This window comes from Orbicella franksi, chromosome 4 (assembly GCF_964199315.1).
Source record: "Orbicella franksi chromosome 4, jaOrbFran1.1, whole genome shotgun sequence".
NCBI lineage: Eukaryota > Metazoa > Cnidaria > Anthozoa > Scleractinia > Merulinidae > Orbicella > Orbicella franksi.
The window spans coordinates 16,046,227-16,067,746 of NC_138148.1; the positions used below are offsets into that span (position 1 = coordinate 16,046,227).

At 39.0% G+C, this 21,520-nt stretch overlaps 3 protein-coding genes across 7 annotated transcripts in view; all 3 read right to left on the reverse strand.

Moving 5' to 3' along the window:
* Nucleotides 1-226: 226 nt before the first annotated feature.
* On the reverse strand, nucleotides 227-10,098 carry LOC145484778 (uncharacterized). Of its 4 annotated transcripts, none has more exons than XM_081463415.1 (8): nucleotides 9,735-10,098; nucleotides 8,108-8,169; nucleotides 5,876-5,902; nucleotides 5,534-5,566; nucleotides 5,096-5,116; nucleotides 4,819-4,890; nucleotides 3,858-4,139; nucleotides 227-2,716 (listed from the first exon to the last, which is right to left on the reverse strand). In XM_081463415.1, the coding sequence occupies exons 1-8, from the start codon at nucleotides 10,096-10,098 to the stop codon at nucleotides 2,546-2,548; spliced, it is 1,032 nt and encodes a 343-aa protein (XP_081319541.1). In that variant the 3' UTR covers nucleotides 227-2,545. The 4 variants fall into 4 exon arrangements, with proteins under 4 accessions (XP_081319541.1, XP_081319539.1, XP_081319542.1 ...); XM_081463413.1 differs by having other exon boundaries at nucleotides 228-2,716; nucleotides 5,048-5,116; XM_081463416.1 differs by lacking the exon at nucleotides 5,876-5,902 and having other exon boundaries at nucleotides 228-2,716.
* LOC145484742 (uncharacterized) overlaps nucleotides 10,048-21,520 on the reverse strand; it is a 179,923-nt gene continuing 168,450 nt past the window's right edge. The window contains exons 11-12 of the mRNA XM_081463375.1: nucleotides 14,665-14,862; nucleotides 10,048-14,546 (exon numbers count right to left, since the gene is read on the reverse strand). Of these exons, the coding sequence (XP_081319501.1) occupies nucleotides 14,376-14,546; nucleotides 14,665-14,862 (369 nt within the window). The 3' untranslated portion in view covers nucleotides 10,048-14,375. The remainder of the gene's footprint in view (nucleotides 14,547-14,664; nucleotides 14,863-21,520) is intronic.
* On the reverse strand, nucleotides 14,823-21,454 carry LOC145484819 (uncharacterized). 2 transcript variants are annotated; one of them, XM_081463460.1, is made up of 4 exons: nucleotides 20,776-21,454; nucleotides 17,865-17,959; nucleotides 17,369-17,401; nucleotides 14,823-16,598 (listed from the first exon to the last, which is right to left on the reverse strand). In XM_081463460.1, the coding sequence occupies exons 1-4, from the start codon at nucleotides 21,215-21,217 to the stop codon at nucleotides 16,545-16,547; spliced, it is 624 nt and encodes a 207-aa protein (XP_081319586.1). In that variant the 5' UTR covers nucleotides 21,218-21,454; the 3' UTR covers nucleotides 14,823-16,544. The 2 variants fall into 2 exon arrangements, with proteins under 2 accessions (XP_081319586.1, XP_081319585.1); XM_081463459.1 differs by having other exon boundaries at nucleotides 14,823-17,401.

Sequence of the window (21,520 nt, forward strand, 5' to 3'; positions counted from 1 at the left end):
GGCAGCTGTCCCTGAGAACACCAAGAAGGCTACAAAATTCGGCTTGGTGTTTATTACAGGTACTATTTTATTACGGCCTAAACCGACACAAAACGATTTGTTTACAATTGCTAAGTTACGTAGAAGTAATTGTTTCGAGGTAGCGAAATGTCAACAATAGGGAAATTCTGTAAAATATCTTGCAGAGTGGTATCAAATGCAGAAAGAATTCACAACTCTTTTGGAAGAAATGTCGGCAGGGCAACTCAACAACAGCCTTGAAAAGTTCTACCTGCCCGCAAGAAAACGAGACGGTAGCTTTTATAACAAGAAGTCCCGTACCGCAATTCGGCCCGCTTTGGACCACCACTTAAGAAGTCCTCCGTTGTACAAACCGTTTTCTACTGTTTAAGGCAGCCAGTTTACCGTGTTTACCGTACTGTCGTTTCACTAAACACACGAGACAAGTTATGATTTCTCTCTTCGATCACCTGATGTATCACGTGACTTTTCTTACGCTGTTGGACATTTTGCGCGCGAAATTGGGAAATAAAAGACTTTTTGCAGTCTTCTGAGTCATTTTTTTTTTTTGCGGATGTTTTATCCTACTGGTTTGGTATATTCCCCTCAGTGTCGGTGGCTAGTAGTGGATATTTACCGAGTCGGGTTTTCCGCCCCCCTCCCCGCCCCGACAAGGTGTTACACGAGAAAATGTTTCGCGCCTAGTTATGCTTCTGTTGCAATAATACTGTACGTGAAAGTTATCATTCAGTTCTTTACAAAGTTGCACTTTTTTAATTGTGGTTTCAAGTATATTATTGTAATCATGGTAGCCTGTTTCATGCATGTCTTTATATATATGTTTTGCTAAGCAAAAATCATTATATAAATGTCTTAATCAGAGTCAATAGCTTTTTTCTCTGTTGTTCTTTCAGCGAACGAGAAAGCGAAAATATGTTTCCATAGTTGACTATTTCATGTCTTCAAAGTACTAAATTTAATAACATTATCCTATCTACACTGCCTTAAAATATTTTTTAAAAACGTTTAAAATAAAAGCGTTGTAATGTGTCATAGTTAGGTATTAATAATACGCAGTCATCATTGATTCGTATGCACTATTCTCATATCCCGTGAAGGGGGCACTCCCTTATATGGCCTATACAGGGAGGCTCTGGCCGAAAGGGATACCTTTTTCATGCTTCAGGTATATAACAGCGTAGACATTTGACTAGTTGAGGCATATGGAAAGGTAGAGAAATCTGTCATTTAGTTATTTTAAAAGGCCTTTAATTAAAATTTTTTGAACAAATGCACCTTATGGCTGTATTATTTCATTTATCAGGCACTACATGAAAATGACAAGAAGACTTTGTTTTTGCCGATTTATTCTTAATACGGGCCAGTCTCGAAAGTATGTCAAAGGTATACGAAAGGTTTATCTTTTCTGTCAAGATGGTATACAAAAGGGTAAAGGGCTGGACATCGGGAAGAACCATCCCCGTATAGAACTTTGTAGAGTAATACCCCTCCCCCGGAACTAGCCGACGCATGCCACCGACTAACTTGGATTCCCAGCCCGGGCTTGAATTGCCTGTCCAATTTTCCGTGATATTTTGTACGATTTCCTCCTTACAATGATTTTGGATTAACTGAATTAAATTGCTGACAGGGTAGTGCTAGCTGCAGCAGCAGAATTTATTTACATTGCCTTTACATCGCAATATGACTTACATCTACTCGAGATAAGCTGAATACAAATGATAGACTGTTCCAGTATTGATGACCAATTTAAAGTCCATTACGAGCTTATAGACTTATATAGACGGCACTTTAGAGGCCATGTTTTTAATTTAAGAGGGCATATTTTCTAGCTCAAATGAAATGATGCTGTTTTTAACAGCATTTCTGTGCCTCAGGCACCGTCCACAATACGCTGGAGAAATTCGAAAACGGCGTTTTTAGTCTGAAGACGCAAAAAATGTTTTCCGTCCACACTAGGAGAAATTTGAAAACGCAACAATCACCGGCGGCAGAAATGCTTGGCTGCAACCTTGAGGTTATGGGTTAATCACACGGTTATCGTGACGATATCGTTTTCGAAAAGCTTCGTTTTCAAGATGCTCGCCGTTCACACTTAAACTTCAAATTCCTCTGAATGGCAGAGAAGTTTCGAAAAGCTCTGTTTTCCGTAGTCAATTTCTCCGGGTTAGTGTGGACGGCGGGCCTAGCTGTAGAAATAAAGCTTCCTTTTCAAGTATTTCCGGCGTAGTGTGGACAAGGCCTTAGTTTCCACTGAAGGACATTTCAGTCCATTTCTTGTGAACAACAAAATGGCCTATTGTGCGTGTCTTGATAAACTTTAAGTTTGTTTGTTTTAGTAAATACGTAATACGTTAAGATTGTGGCCGTATATCTAAAAGCAAAGACATTTTAACTAAAGAGATACGCCCACTATGGTGGTGTGGGCTGATGCGCCCCTGGTGCATTGTTCCTCTGTCACACGTAGCTGGGTTAGAAATGTGATTTTGTGATGCTGAGGATAAAACAGATGATTCCTCTCGTCTTAGGCTGGACACTCCCAGTAGTGAATGTAACAGTACATATTATGGTCTCCACTGCTGATACCACCCTTGCAGGTACAAGTGTAGGTTCTCTTGCCATCTGAGATGGTGCTTGTGAGCAGCACTGTTTTAGCGTCATTCGAGTCACAGCTGACACCAAGAAACTTCTTTCCCTGCAAAAAATAATTAATTCATGCAATTATCTTTGCATGTTGATCAAAATAATGGTATTGCATTGGTTAATCAACAAATATGCCTCTTTCTCCGCAATTCTAATATATGATCTATCAGATATTCACTTGTACTCTTTTTTATAGCTATACACATTAGGAACAAATTACGTGACCAGCACCCAGTTGGTTGAGTAACTCAGTTGGTAGAGTGCTGAACTGTCGATTTTCCCTTTTCTTATCTTACCTATGCATAGTTTTTATATGTACAATTTATATACATTATTATTATTATTATTATTATTATTATTATTTTGATATTCTTATACATTTTTAGATACTTTAGTTTAATATTTATAACCAATTGTGCATACATTTTCACTTTGTTATTTTTTTTTTCCTTGGCGCACCTGTAAACTAGCTGGTGCGTCCTGTAGACTCTACTTATCAAGTCTATGGGAAGCACCGTTACTATAGCTAAGTGTGTGGTCCAAGTAAAATAAACTGTCTATGTCTAGATCTATGTCTATACGCGAGAGCGAAACGGTATTCTACCGCGCGTGCATTAGACCTTTCCCATGAATAATAATATTTTTCAAAATGGTGATTAACTGTGCCTTGCAATTCTAATTGTTAATATATAATTATTGTATTATTATTTAGTATTGTAAATAATGTGCGTTCCAATAATAAAAAGAAAAGTTCGCATTTGCCATTTCCTCTGCTCTTGACAGGGGCTGCACGTGCCATGCAACAACTTAACATAACTAAAATTACCATAATTTGGTAAGGAATGGTGAACTTTGATTTTCCTCTGTTTGTAATTAATTAGTAATCTAGTTTCTATTGGCCTTGCTAGTAAGATTTTCGGTTAATTTAGTTCCAGGACACGCGATGCTCATCTACCCTAAACTCCATTGTGCCACTAGAACTATAAGAATGAAAAAAACTACTACGCCCATGCGAAGCTAAACCAGCACATCGTATTTTCGGTAATGGCCCGAACTAACTTGCAATAGAGGCTCCTGCGGGGAGTATCATTAAAAAGAGATGAACGTCATTTGCATTTGAAAAGACTCCTCGCATAAGCTTCAGTTGTAAGCTAGTGAAGAATACGAATATGGCCTATTACTTTGAGACGTACATTTGATTCAGTTTTAGCGATCGATTGACGCGCATAAGCCGGATCCGCAACAACGCCAGGGCTGGCTCCTGTATTGTAAGAGCAAAGACCCAGATTGGCAGAGCCAGGTGTCCCGGGGGATCCAGAGAGGCCCTGGGAGCCATTGTATCCTGGTAGGCCGGGAAGACCAGTGAGGCCTTGGGTACCATTGTATCCTGGCGGTCCGGGAGGTCCAATAGGGCCTTGGGTACCATTATATCCTGGCGATCCTTTGGGACCTGGAATCTTACTTATGTTTATTAACTGAAATGAGAAAAACAAAAAAAAGAACAAAACAAAACAGAACAAAATAGCGCTACAACGTGCCACTCACTGAAACCATGTCACCTGCGAAGGGAGCCGCTTCTCAGCTACATAATAATAAGTCTGAAATTGAATCTACTTGAGATTTTGGATGACCAGAAAACCTGCACTGTCAATAGGCCCTTTGCACGATCCGGTGACATAGTATGGAATTAACTTTGCTGGGACGGAAGTTACACAGTGGGACTTTCAAAACAAAGGAAAGTCGGACTGTACTGGTACGAGTTCCTTTGTTTTGGAAGTCTCACTCACGGTGTAACTTGTGTCCCAGCATAATTAATTCCGTATCATGTCACCGGATCGTGCAAGAAGCCTGTTGTTTTAAGGTGTCTTGTAACGATTTAAGCACTAGCAGCACCTATACTTTGATGGATCACATCGATACTCTTTCTCAGTATGTGCCAGAATAATGGGATCCAGCAAATCCCCATGCATTTGTTGCCAAACAAGTTCCGGTCATTTTTCTTGTATAATAGGTTACTATAGCAACCGTGGTACAATTTCAATCACCTGCAGTTTTAACTTTACTAGCTTTTCACCCAAATCAAGGCCGTATAAACAGTTTTGAACTATAATTTGTCGCCTACTTTTAATGTTTTCAACAGTCTTCTCCCCCTACCTTCTCTTCCAGTTGTGAAATTTTTTGTCGAACAGCCTGAATTGCGAGCCAGAGGTCTCGTGTATTTTGTTCCTAAAAATAGAGAACGAAAAATCTACATAGAGATATTCAGATGTTCAGTGAAGGAAGCAGAAGAACCGTTAAACCTGTGCAGAAATCATGCTCTATGTACAATTGCTTTTTGGGAAAGTATCTCCTACGTCTATTGAAAAATTACTTAATGGTTTACTTGTATGTAACTTCCATTTGACGAGTTACTGCTGCCTGCAGAAGATACCTTTCCTTCAATCCCCTGCATCTGCAAAAAGAAGAGAATGTCAGGGAAACATTTGAGGACACTTATGTTCAAGTGAAAATAGATAAATTGAGGGTTTTGTGTTCAATGAATTCCTGGACAATAGAAATCCCTTTGCCCTCAAATAATGAAAAGAAGAAGAAGAAGAAGAAGAAGACGAAGAAGACGAAGAAGAAGAAGATGCAGAAGAAGAAGAAGAAGAAGAAAAAGAAGAAGAAGTACAACAAGAAAGAAGACAACAAAAACAACCAAAGAGCAATACAAAACAAAGCAAAACAAAGAGCCCATCTTGACTATTTTTTAGAAGAGTTGATTGAAGAGTAATAACCACTTATAGAACAAGATATATCTTTTGCACTACAGTAAAGCGTTGCATTTTCCTTGCCATACCTAAGTAATTATATATTTAAATAAACTTACTTTGGTTTTCAGCTTCTCTAGCTCTGCACTAACCTGCCATATATAGAAAAAAAAAAAATGAACCAATTATTGTCAACACAATAAAATTATTATGCTGCCCCTCAGTTGGTGTTTAAAGTTGACTAGTTATGCGTGGCTAGAGTATCCCAATGGGATGAGGCATTCTGTGTTCAGACATTCTGAGAACCATATGGCCAAATTTTCTTTGTTATGCGGTCTTTGGACACGCATTCGTAAATGATGTTGGCATCCGCGCCATGCATTCATTTTCTAACGCCCCTCACCCATACCCTAGCCGCGTGTTCTTTTCTCTGTTTGATGCTACCGATTTTTTGCCCTCACCTTTTCTTGGTAGTGTCTTCCATTAATCTGTGTAATTAAAATTGGATCGAAACGTTATTAAAGCAGCTATGTGGCCAGCCACATAGCCAAAGTTTATCCAAAGAAGACTCTATATCTTGTTGATAACTTCTCCGAGGAAACAGAATACGCTCAAATGATAGTGTTTTTTTGGATGCTATATCGAAGTTGCAGAGGGGCAGCATAAACATGAATTTATTTTTTCAAATCATATTTTGACCGTTCGAGGGCTTTTTATTATTTCCTGTATTTCTCTTGTTGGTGAGGCAATTTAGGTCTACTGCTTTACCAAGAGGCCAAATTGAGGTAACTCAAAAGTTTTTAGATGTCCTATCCTCACCAGCGAACGAAAATGTCTTATCCCTTGTTACCCCATTAAAATTGAAGCACGGTTGCTTCCATTAACAAAGAATTTTAACTCTTAAAGGCGACTAGATAAGTAAACTAAAAGAAGTGTGACAGGGGAATGGTCACAGCAAATGTGTTATGAAGCTCCATAATTTTTATAGAACTCAGTATGTTTGCATGTTGGTTCGTGATCACCAGCTCTTTATTTCTTGGCCAACACACTCATCATCTAATCCATAAGCTTATGTGAGCACGTTCTAAAATACCTTATATGGTAGGCATGTGTGGGCACACTCTGGAGGATTAAACATTGATCCTTTATAAGAACTGTGACTTACCCAAACATTTCCATGCCACCTAGATTGAAACCATCAATTTATTTTGGGTCTATTTTCTGAGTTTGATCGGTGCTTGATTTGGGAAATCGACAATAGCGTAGAACTGACTCATTCAGATTTGTGATTATTTTATAGTGAACGAAGATTTTCTCATCGGTCATTTCCGAGCGAAGCCTCCTCCAAATTATTGGCATTCTGAGTTTCAGAGAAAACCAATTTCGCAAAGTACTGTTTGCTTTGAAAGTGTAAGAATATCTTAGCTCTTAGCCCGTGTCCTTTTATCCTTTGCCTCAAATGTGACAGACGAAGAAACTATTGCATAAGTAGGATTTAATGACTGAAAGGTAACCTTTTGACTCTCGAAGCTTGATTGAACATTGCCTTTATCAGCTGCAAGAAAACTGATCATTCATTCATTTTATTTTAATTACTGGCATTCCAGGAAATATGGATTCAACAGCCGAGTGGGCCTGCATTTTTTGCTCCACGTTGAAGGCTTCTGTCAATTACAAACTAGATTGGATGTGTCTGCCTTGTTACTGCTTTTTATGTTTGGAATGTTGCCGTTATTACAAATCGTTTCTAAAGGAGTGCTCAAAAGTGCCCTATCGAGCCCTAATTGCAGCCGAGACACGCCGCGTCAATTTGGCTAACAACAAACAACCAGGCTGCTCACGATGAAGAAAACAAAGATCCCGTCATGATTGTTGAACTGTCATGTTGAACTGTTGAACTGTTTTCCTTTTGCTACGTTTCATTGCCCAGCTTATTACCTATATGCGGTAACCGTATATTTTTGTTAATTGTGGCATGGTTTGGAATTAATTCATTTAGTTTCTTTGGTTGTAATGTAATATTTTCATATTTTTCCTATTGTTCGGATAATTCACTTTGTTTTGTCAGATTTCTCTATATTTTTGACCTTCACTCAGTGCCTACGTAATTTTGTTTATCAAGTTTGTTACGTTTGAGATCTCGCCACATATATACCATGAGTAACCCACTTTTTGTTTCTTAAGCGTCGGGACGATGCTTAATCTAAGAGGAGAGGCATGTTATGAATCATTAATCTTCGTATAATTAAGTATTTTTGGTTTGTGATTTTAAACTGTTTACGATTTTGTAGCTACCGCCTTAGTCTTGTATTTCTAGGGTCCCACTGCACGCACAGAAAACTTCAAGTTGTTCGTCTTAGTTCATTAAGAGTTCTTAAACTCCGAACAAAGACCCCTACTGAATGATCACTTTTGGGTTCGTCTACCGGCCTTGGTCTGGATCTCCAAAGGAAGACCGTCAACCTGTTTAGGTTTCTCGTTCTGTAAACTTAGGCGATTATTGGTTGTTTCAAGAATTTTGCAGTTCGCTTCTGAAGATCTCGTGAAAGTGTTTGTAGTCACTGGCCAGGTAAATTAGATGATGATTGTATTAGCCAGAAGCCTGTTAAAATATTTAAGACTAAGGACGCTAGTTTCCCGGTTTCTCCTCGTTTGACAGCAGCAAACCGATAAATGTGCTAATTATAACCTACCATTTTGTCACTTGCCAAGGACTGGACATGGGAAATGTTGTCCTTCATTTGCTTCAGCTCAGCTGCCAAATTCGTCAATGACGCAGGTAAAAGAAGACAAAAAACAAAATGTCAATGAATAAATGAATGAATGAATGAATGAATGAATGAATGAATGGATGAATGGATGGATGGATGGATGAATCAATGTCCGTGTACTTTTTTCAAATAATACGAAAGCCGAATTTGCCATGGAAACAAAAGACCGAGCAAGTGATTTCTCAGTATTCAGCTCCTATTTTTGATGTTAAAAGATTCTTGCACAAGCTATTGCTCATCAAAAAAAATCATGCATGACCTAACGGTGAGAAAACATTTCATGCCATAGAAAATTGCCCAACTCCCGTCCAAAAAATGATGGGCCGTCTCTAACATGCAGCGGTTTTCGCTGCGACTCCGCTCTGAATTGTGAAAGTCAATGAGATTAGTTTCAAAGCTTCCCACCCTCCTTCTTTACTTCATATATCAAGGAAATCAAGGATGTGATTTCGCTTGAGATGCTTTAATAACCCTTTAATAACTTCTCCACGGGTATTCTCGATATCTTTTTCAGCCATTTATTCGGCTATTTCGTCTTCGCTAAACGTTGAAATCTTTCATGCAAATTTCTAGCTTTCTGTTGCGTGATGCCAGTCGTGGACTATTTATTTAATATCGGGCAATCTGTCAGTCGTTTACATAATAATAAACATTTTAATGTCCTAATGATGTATACATTCCAAATTTGGACAACCTTCTAAGAAAATTCATCGGGCGATTTCGGACAATCACAAACGGGGAATGAATAATAAACCACAAACTGCGACAATCAGTTCACAGCATCGATTACTAATTGCGTGGTGAAAGGTTTCATTGAAACCAAGCACAATTAACTCCAGTTCTTGCTGGGGCAAAAACAGATTTAATAATCTCCAAATAAATAAATAAATAAATAATGATGATTGAGTCTGTTATGTGTGGCAACGCTTCCTGGTTTGCTGTCTAATAATTTATCATTAATTTAACTGTAAACTGTGCTCCTACGAAATTTTAGCGGCAACAGCAGCCGCAAACAGTGCCTTCAACTAGGCAGTTAGTAATTTGCATTTTTTGGCATTCTTTGGGGTCATCATCGGGCGCAAACCACGATAGCAGACGAAGTAGCAGAAATCCAAGTATTTCTTATTCTATTTTTGTTTCTTACCGAAGTCCTCCGCGAAAGCAGCATGATCATCACACGGCCCTGCGTGTTTCTGCGTATATGCATGTTCTATTGTTAATGTTTTGATTGAACAATGTAAGTCCCAATGTAAATTATTGATTGAGCTTGGTGGAGTCGTTTTTACGCAGTTCCATGTCTTATAATCTTTTATCTGACACAATTTTTTTTTACCTCCATTTCCCACTCAAACCACTTATTATTGTTTAAAAGACAGAGTCATGGGGAACGAAAACTGTCGTGCAACCAGTCAGATCTCAGTCAGGCGGTGATTACTCTTCGAGTCTTACATTTTTCGCCCCTAAAGCTCTGGGATATTAACTAATCTATTTGGGCCTCGTTCAGTTATAACATCGCTATCTCGTCAAATCAGTTTATGACTCTACTTACCGTATATAGCTCCACGATCCTTCAGATTTTTTGAGGCCTCATTGTCGTTTCGAGACATTATCATCGTTAAAGCTAAACCTAAAGTGACAACGGCAGTCACGAAAGCAAAAGCCGCAACAACGGCTGAAATGATCACCATTGGCCGAGCTGTAAACGTGTCCGAGTGATAGGCATTTTCAGACTCTGCTGACCACTTTCTTTTGTCCTCTTCTTGTTCTGAACTCTCCTCAAAGCTTGTCAGTTTTGTTGCAGGGCTGATAACTTCAATAGCTGTGGGCACATCATAGATTCCTGCCTCTGATTCTTGTTTGAGTGATTCCAGCTCGGAATAAAGGTTTTCCTCTGTGGAATGCTTCTTATTCATCTTCCAATGCTAACAAACTAAGCGATTGATATTTCTTTTTCTCCTATACGAGACAGCAATTTTATTCCAACTAGAGAAGAGATAGTTTGCTCGTCACACATGTTCCGTCATGTGATATTCTTTGTTGACCTTCAGTTCTATTGTTTAGTGGACATGCACCAACGTCTGCATCCTTTGACTGATCGCGTGGAGACATCCATCAAAGGCGTCGAGTATTTTAAAGATATATTTGATCTGAAACAGAAACATTATTGACTTGCCCACACTCACTCTGCAATGTCTGTTCAGTTGACTGACTTGGGAAAACTTGTACAATCTCAAAGCTTTGACCTGGCTTAGGACAATTTATGGAGCGGACTAGTAGACTCTTGACCTATTGGACTGTTGGACTGTTTTTGGACGGTTTTTCTGTTTTTCCAGATTACTGTTACAAGTGGTTTGTTTTAATTCAAGGCAAATGTTTTTTCGGTCTTTTTTTTCGGCACCACATTGTTCTGACTAGTTCTTTTCAAGGCATACTGTAGCTGTTTTGTTTTGTGGGTTAAAGACACCATCTCTTTAAATTTTCAATACGCCGTTCTCAAGACACCACCTACATGAATCAGTCACACACCCAAGGAACTTCGAGAATACCTTTCGGTAATCGATTATGCTAATGAATTCGTAAACGATGCCGACTCCAGTCAAAACACTCCAGGCAGTAATGGATGTCAGTCGCTGAGAGAAGAAATCCAGAAGAAAAGAGCCTACAATATCTAGATGATTTAAGGTCGGTCCTGTTTTGAGGTACTTCCAACTGAGAAATTCGAAACTCCTGGGCTTTATTACTAGTACGCATCTTTATTGCTCATCTTACCACTTCCAGACACGACATCAGCGAAAGATCTCTTGTCCATTCTCAACTCAAGCACAAACGATTTAATCTGTTGAACTCTTTTCAAAACGTTCGCTTGTACACGTTCGCCTCAGTTTACAAGTGAAACATAAACCTCCAGCTTTGAAATATTTTTCATGGCTTGCGACAGAAGCGTGACGATTCTGGTCTGTAGTACGAGTCTATTTTTTAAAGGATGGTCGGGAGAGGTGCTGGGAAATATATTCCTTCGTTTATATCACCAAAATTCTTCTTTGCACCGCTCCGTATATTTTTCTAATTTTTTTTTTTTCTATTGGGCTTTGGCCTGGTCTAATTTTATCTCTTCTGTTTTACTTTTTTTGGCCACCATTATACCACTTCAAGGCTTTTAAAAATTAAAAAGGATTAACAAATGTCCTAGTAAAGAGAACGTGATAAAATGCACATTTACTCACCTAGAACGTAAATGACCCCAACAAAGACTGACATTGAGAAAAAAATCAACACTGGTTGCCGATTGTATTTCAATAGCACCATTTGAAAAAGTTGTTATTCAGTTGCAATTTTTATGCTTTGAAAAAAATATCCTAACCATCTAACCTGTTGAAATTTGAGACTATATTTTATTGTAGAATAATCAGGATAGCAATTATATGTTAACCAGAGGACCAGTAGAACAAGCGCTACAAATCGGTTTCGGCGAGGCCTCCGGTCGTCGCTCGAGATGTGTAAATAACCATACGTGTACATCGTCTTGACAAAATTATGTGTGCCTATATTCAAAGTTCAAATTTTACACGCATACCCAACCAGACAGATAATTCTTCTGATGGATCGTGACTAAAACACCACACGAGTACATATGAGTAACATACGAGTACAAACGAGTAACTGATACGAGTACATACTAGTACATACGAGTACACACGAGCACATACGAGTACATACGAGTACATACGAGTACATACGAGTAACATACGACTACAGTACATACGAGTAACGTATGAGCACATACAGACAAGTACGGTAATATAAAGGTTATATACGAATACACTACGAATGCATAGGAGCAACAATCGATGGCAGGAGGGTAATAAACATGAAATGTACCATCTTAATTTACATCATGATTTTGTTATTGTATAGTCAATAAAGTTCATAACTTTTTCTTTTTTCAATCATGAGACAGGTTTTCATAGCGTTATGTTTTGTTGCAGTTCTCGAGTACATCTGGTTACAGTTACCCGCCTAACGAATTTATAGGTTGTTGTTCAATTATCAATATACATTGGTTAATGCTTTGAGAAGTAGAAAATTCATTTCAAAGTAATGTTGTTGTTTCCAGGCTTTATTTACCCGTTTTCTGACTTGCACTATGGAAGGGTATGTTATTGTACATAACCAATAAATCTAGATTAAAATATATATGGAATTTTAATGTGCTTATGTAAACTGAATAACCAAAATTTGCAAATTTGAAAGAAAGTTAGACTGTTTTAACCTTCGCTTGAGGAAAGAGGGTTCAATTCATTGGATGAAAAGATACCCCTCCCCCCCTTCCCCGCAACTGCACGCCACATACACACACCCCGAAGCTTTTACTATGCTATCACTTCGAGGAAAATAATTCTATGAGACATTTGCACGCGCTAAATCTTGTGTGCTTTCATCGTAATCTGCGTATATTTGACGCGCAACGTCGCATCATATCACATCAGCGCTCAGGTTTGTTTGTGCGTGTGTGGCGCGTATGGAACGCGTACGGAGAACGTATGTATGTGCCGCAGGCACATGTGTGTGGTACGCGCGCGTGTGTGGCACTTGCGCGCGCTCGCGTGTGTGTGCAAGACATGAACTTCGCTCATGTAAGATGAAATGTAAAGAAAAAAATGGTACATTTCATGTTTATTACCCTCCTGCCATCGTATGTTGCTCCTAGGTATTCGTATGTAACCAGTGTATTCGTATATAACCTGTGTATTACCGTATGTGTTTGTATGTACTCGTATGTTACTCGTATGTAGTCGTATGTTATTGGTATGTACTCCTATATTACTCGTGTGTACTCGTATGTTACTCATATGTTACTCGTATGTCACTCGTATGTTACTCGTATGTTACTCGTATGTACTCGTATGTTACTCGTAGGTACTCGTGTGGTGTTTTAGTCACGATACTTCTGACGCCCTTTTTCACAAGCGCAGGCAGACTTTTCGTTACAGTCTCGCTTTTCTTTTCATATTCTAACCAGTTCCACAAACTTAAGCACGAAATTGACCTTATTCTATCCGTAAGAGCCGGTTGATGTGTAAATGTTAATTGTTGTAATATGTTTAGTGGAGGTTATAACTGACTCTGTCAATTTGTATATGCATTAGGTGCAATAATACCAGTAACATGCACACTAGCATTTAGTTAAACTACTTCAGTTGCCCCCGCTGAACTTTTTCCTTGCTTTGTTTATGGGATATTTATATTTTTAAAGATAGTGCATGGACGTGCCCTCTCATTGGTCGATAGGTATAGGTGTGGTTAAATGAGAGTATGTAAATACGGTTGTGAAGAGAAATATTCTATAAAAGCGACAGAGTACTTTTTTTTTCGTGTTTACACAGCGTCATCTAAACAGTCGGCTGGTTGGGAGAATTCTCAAAGGTTACGTTGGGTGTTCGGGTTTGCATTACGGTGTCAAATTTTCTCTACTCCCCTCGTGTTTAGATGAGGCTCTGTAAACACGGAAAAAGTCCTCTAACACTTAAATAAGTAAGTTCAATAAACGAAAAGCGTTTTTCTATCGCTGTGGTAGTAGCATTTATTTACATTGCCTTTACATTATAGAATAATATGTAATCCAAACTAACTTGATACAAAAGATGGACTTCGCGGAATAGGACATTGTTCCCGGATAGCTGATGATAATCTACTTCTCAATTTATAGTCCGCTACAGTCCCCTAACTGCTTTACCCATATGGATTGCTTTGAACAGGCATTTATTATTCCTGTAGGGAATATTTTCAAATGCAAATGATATGATTCTGTTTTTGATGGTGTTTACAGGTAACCAGCTTCCATTTCAAGGTTGTGTCAGTCCAATCCTGAAGGTTCCAAAATAGCCTAATGTGTGCGTTTTATGCACTCCTTACGAATGTTCTCAAACATTAATAGGGTGTATAGTGATGACACTATATATAACAACGACGAAAGGTATTTTGATGAAACGGTTACGCCCACTACTGACTGCCATTTCTGTGTAAATAGTCTTGAAAAATGTGCATATAGGTAACCGTTTCATCACTGTACAAATAAGGTGCCACAGTCGTAATGCTGTTCAATTGTTAGTCTCTCGATAAATTCCGAAACCCACGTTTCATCTTTAATTAATGGTGATGTTAAAGTTGACAACGGGTGACCCCCCTTGTTTTAAGTTGGACACTCCCAATAGTGAATGTAACAATACATCTGAGAGTCCCCACTAGTCAGAGTACCCTTGCATGTACACTCGTATTTTCTTTTTCCACCAGATATGCTGCTCGAAAGTGTCACAAATTTTGCGTCGTTCGAGTCACAGTTAACACCAAGAAGCTTCTTACCCTGCAACATATAAAATAGTCGATGAAGTTAATAACAAAGTAATTTATTTAACATATTACATAATTTCATGTTTCATAGGGAAAAAGCCAGACTTTACTATGGTTAGTTTTAAACCTACATTTGATTCAGTTTTTTCAACGACCGCGGTAGCATATGTATCCGGGGTTTTGCCAGCGCTGGCTTCTTTTTCGTAAGAGCAAAGTGTGAGATTGCCAGAGCCAGGTGGTCCGGGAGGTCCAGGAGGGCCCTGGGTACCATTGTAACCTGGTGGCCCATTTGGACCTGGAATCTTGCTTATAATGCTTATGTTGGTTACCTAAGGTAAAAAAAAATAAAAGAAAAAAAGAGAGAGTTGTTAATGATCCTGGCGTAAAAGATGGGTGACACGGTGGCCTATTATTTAGTTCGGTGAACTCCAGAACAATAGGTCCGGTTTCGAACCCAAACCCGTGTTGCGTTCTTCGGAAAGATACATTTCTGCACACAGTGCTCCTACACTCGGCAGGGTGCAGAAATGAACACCAGAGAATTCAACGCTTGCGGTAACCCTGAAGCGGACTTGCCTTCCAATCCGAGAAAGTAGACTGAAATACTTCTAGTAGCTTAATGATAAGGAAACGACCCCAAGCTTCAGCGGTATGGGACGTCACTTTGCAATCACGCAGACTTCACCCCTTGCAAATCTTAGATATTGGCCTATACTTCAATGCAACTGGGAATTGTGAGGCTTAATAAGTTTAAGGACGTTCGCGCTAATTGTCTCTGCGCGTCCTTACGGCCCCGCAAATTCACACGCCACGTCATGCATCGGGCGCGCGCTAAGTAATAAATTGAACGATTATAGAGCAGATGGCCATTGTTATAGCTTTGCCTGGATTTAACGATCACGGACGTTCGGTGACCCCTATTTTTCTTTTGACGAATTATTTTCTCTACCGATTTTCCACGTTCAGGGAAAAAATGAAGAAAATCTTTCGATCAGAAGTTTGAATTTTTTGCAAAATGCTGGCAATCGAATTCCGTTCTTTTTAGCTCTTCGTTTATCTGTGCAGCGGTTTCAAATATCTCTTGAAGGGTTAAGATTGGTGAAAACATTGGCAACATTTGGAATTATTAACGCAACAGACCCACCCTTACAAAATATGACTAAGATCGTTTGCCTCCGATGACTCACCTTCGATATCTTTAACCATAAACCCCTGTAGACCATACTGAATTTCGTGCCCCAATTTTTTCAAATCACGGTAGTTTTCCACACGTTTTATCTCTGAAAAGAAAGTGGATGACCCCCCAATTTTTTTTTTGACATTTCTGACGCAAGTAACACATTATCTGACTGCAGTAAAAATTTTAAAACAATTTGTCGACTGGAAAATTTTCCGCGCGAACGTCCTCAAGCTCTTTTCCCACATAATTTTAAATTACAACGGTCTGACGCTTGGTTTCCCGAGGATAAATAATCCAGAATCCAAATTACTAGCGATCTTTAATGGTGTTATTTTTCTAGCGTCGGGTTGTTTTACTCCGTTCATGGCTAACTGCTGCCATAAAGCACCAGACTCGCATATTGATGCTCGTAAAGATGAATAACTTGAGGTTTTATTGGACTTGGCTTTCAACAAATGACCTGCAATACATCTAGTCCTTGCGGAGGTTAACACGCCCACCATTTTAACCTTGACAATTCACATATTCCAGTGCAGTTAAGTACCGAAGCAAACTTTACCCATCACATTAGATCTAGGTTTTATACAGTTTAAATGACACAGCTAGCCATGAAACAACATCGTCGTTCTAAACTTGTTGTAATCTTACCAAACACGACATATTATTCTTTAGGACAGCGCAAAACGAGATGTCCTTCGATAAAGCCGGCCAATATAAAAACCAAAGCCAAAGTCAATACTACAATGAAACCTCGTAAATCCAGTCACCAACAGGTTGAGCAGATTTGCTTTGTAAGTGATAAAGTTTTTTCTAGGAGACAGTGGCGAGGTGTTATGATGAAACAAGACTTACTTCAGTTTTCACTTCATTCAGCTGTGCTGTAATCTGTCATAAAAAAACAACCATCGTTAAAAATACGGTTTTATGTATTCTCTTACGGTTCATAATTTTATTATATCCAGCAAAATTTGCGTACTGAACTTCAGTGGCAGAAAACGACATGGAACGTGCATCACATGGTTAATGAACTTAACCAACCGACGTTAAGGAATATGGTTTTATGTTTTCTCTTAATATACAGTTTCATTATATCCAGCGCAATTTGCGTTTTGAGCCACAGTCCAGTGGCATGATGAGTGGGCCCTGCAGGTACCTTTTAGAAAACAAATATAAAATAGAACGTGCAAGCATGGTGAACGAACGTAATTCCCAACTCCCAGAGCTTTTCCTGATGGTTTACTAATATTAGAAACGAATGAGTACTTGTTATTGAACTAGGGTGAAGTCCTCTGAAATATTGGCCGAGTTCGAATTTTATGAAACAAGTCAAGTCAATTTCAAGTCAGTTTTATTTAACTCACAAAAATACGTTAAGACGGTATTAAGAATATTTGCAATTTAAACTACGCGTGCAGGCCTTGCGTCGCAGGGGTGTAGTCCTTAACTTTACAAACAAATTGAATTCGGCAAGATTGTTGGCAAAGTGTGAAACAAAAACAATTTCTATTAAACAACAAACTGTTGTCTTTCGCGCGAAGTTTTGAAAAAGCAATTCGCCGCAATTAATTCTTGAGTGGTCTTATATACTGATATTGTTTTGTTACACCTATGACATTTTGCCTGGCAACGTCGATAGAAATTTGTGTTAAACTCACTTCTGCTTTGAACGTTTCCAGTTGAGTAGCCACCTGTCATAAAGAAAGAAGACACAATTAAGAAACAAATTTCCAAATAGCTCCTTAGCAATGGCTTCGAACAGGGAAGCCACTATTGTTAGTTCAAACGAGATCCGGTTTAGCTGGTTATTATAATCTTAAGGGAGGGAAATCTTTTCCGCGGGGCTTCCCAATCCACTTCACATTATTACATATTGTTACAGTGGTTGCCGAGGTAACAGTACAAATAAAAATGGACAGGAGCCCGTAGTCATGGACTCCTGAAATGTGAGATTTCTAAAAATCGTACTTATACCCCCGTTACCATTTTTAAGGCATTCAGAAATCAGCACGGAACTGATTAGGGAGTACATGCATGCTGCACGGTCAGGACGGGGGAGGATTGGGAAGGTAGGAAGTTAACCAAACAATAAACATGAAAGTTAGTTGAATGCCCTGAGGTGCCAACCAACTATTGAAGTGCTGTATCGCTTACCGAATTTTCTTCAAGAGAAGATAAATTCTTTTTCATTTCTTGTACATTCTTCGAAAGTTCTGCATGCTCGGCCTTAGATACCGTGGGATCACCCCCTGTTGGAGAAGGAAATAAACGAATGACACCAAGCAGAGCATTGAATATAGGAAATGCGTCATATGCCCAACGTAGATGTAAATATATTTTTTTAACTGAGGTTGTATCTCAACATGCCCATTCTTCTTTTTTGTTTGAGTTATAAACACTAAATCAATTAACGATTTTTTTTTTAAACTTTTGTTGGTAACCGTGTTATGTCAGGAAAATATTAAAAACGTGTTTCCCACTGATTGGGCATTTGTCAGCTTATTGTTGCGACAAAGAGTGGTAGTATTGATCAATCAAAGTTCAACAGTCCTCTTAGCAGTATTATACGCCAAGAGCACACTTTGAGTTAAGAAGAACGTAAGCAACATAAAAACTTAACACAACCGTGGAGCAAGGACAAACTTGAAGTTTTGTTGAATAAGCAGATTTTATAGATTGCCCATGGCTCAGGAAAAACACGATAGTTCCCAATAACAAATAACGAATATTGTAGATACTGTGGTGCTGCACTATATTGCATTTAGTTGTTAGAGACAAACATCAATTTAAAGAAGAAGTCAAGTTACATAACTCTGGGACGCGGAACAGGTTTCTTCCACATTAGGCCCGCCGAAGTTTTAATCCGTTGTGAGCAAGAGTAGACAAAGCAAAGCGCCTTGGAAATGAATGTTGGGCCGCTAAGTTATGTGATCAAGATAATTTAGTATCGTCAAGTATTGCTGATATGTATATTTGTCGGTCCAGGCCCGCAAGGAAATTTCCGAAAAGACGCCACGTCTGATGGCAAATTAAAATTAACAACAGTTAATCGCTCAAGTTTAAATCAATCTGTTTTTGTTACAGTACAGAGCTACCTTGGAACCCGCCGAATAACGAGATAAAACTAGACCAAATCACCCTTTTCAGTTCAACCCCAGCAATAAAAATTCAGGCATGTACAGTTTAATTTTTAGTCTCTCATGATATAAAGGACAGCTCTGACATTTTGACTCGTACACTGTTAACTGCCGGGTCGCACTAGAGCGAATTCAAGCCAATTTTGTTTGTATAAGTAATAAATCTGTCAACAAGTAGCGTAAAATAAGTGCGACCCCAGTTTAAAAAAACTTGCCAAATTTTTGCGAAGTGCCAAAATTTCACCAGTCTTCAAAGAAGCCGAAGTGCTGCCTCGGAGGCTTCCAAATTTTGGCAAAGCAAACAATGTTTTTTTTTTTTTTTTTTAACCATTTAACTGTCATATTTCTTAAAACATGTCTGGATAAAATTACGGCGAGAAAACAATTTTGACGGCTAGTCCAGTTTGGTGCGTGAGATGGCGGGACAAAATCATTTTTTTCACCCGGCTCATCTAACGCTTTTTACAGTTATTTCAATGCAAACGAGGAATATGAGCGACGTTTTTATTCAAATTCTTATGACTCGTAACCTGGATCCGGATACTGGCAGCAATTTGAAGAGATGGCTTCAGCGAGACAATTTTCTTCGATCGCAAGTGGCGCAAGCAACAACACAAACGCAAGCCGAGCAAAATCTGCTCGTCCAATCATGGGCCGAAAATCACGAGTTGCTGTAGAGCGGAGAGAAGAACATGCACCGTGGAGAAAAATCTGCGAAGAGTCAAGCTCTCGCATGAGGTCCAATAAATTACTTAATTGAGAAAAATAGATCTTGTGACGTTTATTTCGATCAGTAACGTTTTGGTTCCAACATGTTGGTCTAATGCGACCGCTGCCAAAATTTGGAACATGCGAAATTTTTGCCAATCTTTTTCCTCGCCAAAAATTAAAATATTTTAAACAGACAAAATTGGCTCTAGTGCTAAAATACTAGCTAATGGGCGCGGGAGGCCTCAGTAATGGAACGACCGCTTCTGTTGGAAAAGGGATGAGTGTCTCAGATCATTCCACTTTACTTGATGTTAGTCGTTAACCACAGCATATCGACCTCCACCAGAGTAGATATTACCGTACTTACTTTTCTCCGGAAGGCTTTTCACATTTTTAAAACAACATTCAGTCTAGCTTAATGTTTTTGTTTGTCACGGTGGAAGCTTCGTGTGCAGTTGTTCACGAATGTGGTTTATTGATAAAAGATCGCAAAAAAGTGGCGCGAACAGACCGAACAAAAATGAAATAATACCTCACGTGTTAAAATGCTATATGATTCTAGCCTCTTGGCTAGATTCAGGAAAATTAATAATTTTGAGAACCAATGTAAACAGTATTAGCGGCCCGTTTGTACGCAAACAGCCGGAATCATTAGTTAAGAAGCTTGCCGCCGTGATAAAGCAGTACTAATACTTTTTCAATTCTATCTAAGACCTTACTTACCGTAAACTTCGACTTTTTACCCAGTTGCAACCAGCAACTTTCAGTTTTTTGGCCCATTTCTACTGAACGATCCCCAGACTTGCTCAGTCCAAGTACAGTACTCAATAAACGTGGTATCAGTGACAACAATATTTAAGACTGATTAACTAAATTACCCCGCAGTAACGTAAGATTTCGCTTAATCTCAAAAGGAGTACAATTTGCCAGAGGAACATTGTTTTCGAAGACCGGAAAAAAGAGACATGGATTGTCGTGGTACTCGAAGAATCTACAGAATGCAATTAATACTATTTGTTTACTCACGAGCAGAACGCTGAAGGCTGCAAGTTTCATTCGCCAAATAAACATAGCGTTATTTACCGTGGATAACCTTTACTGAAAACTTTAAGTCTTCAAGTAACAATTTTATCAGATGTTATACATTCAACTAAAAAAAAGGTTCATTCAAATAACACATCAGAATAAAGTTATGCACAGGAAATAATTGGAAATACCTGTTTCTACAGAGCAGGCGCAATTCAGAGGTGCAACTACGCCAAATAGCATCAACACGGTAAGCAAAAGTGACGCTGCGGAAATGAAACACACAGCCAACAAAATGACTCGATCACAACCATGATGTCGTCCAGACGAGTTAATTCCCTCAGGGTTGGAGCATGAGTTGCGTTTTGAAAAATGGCTTCTAGCGCTTAATTTCCCATTTTGATTCACACCACTGGGTTCATTTTGCACCTCCTCTTCGGAAATGCCATCAAGTCCCTCTTGACATTCCTTAGCGCCACGATAATCGATAGTGGAGGTCTCTTTGTCTTCATCATGATTAAAGTTGTCTGTGCTTTTTTCGTCGAGAGGTAACGAGTCCGATAACTCAGTTTCACCCCCCGTAGTGGAAGGGCATAGTGGCTCTGGGAAAACACGTTTTTTTAAAAACGCCATTTTCTGCTCCTTCGAAGGCCTTTTCTTGGTGGAGTTGCCAGTGGCGGTGGAGAGATTAGATTCCTTTAGTGCTCAACTCTACAAACAGGACATCTGGAGTGCCAAGGGTTTGAACGACCGATGAAAAACGTAAGGGGGCGTAACAAGTCATACGACAGAGTTTCCATGGAAACTTACTGACATGTGGTATCATCCTTTTCAAAGACTCATCATGACGACTTATAAAATGTTAAAAATGTGTAGAGCAACAAAAATCAATTATTTGTGCATGAACATTACCATGAAATATAGGGATATTAGTAA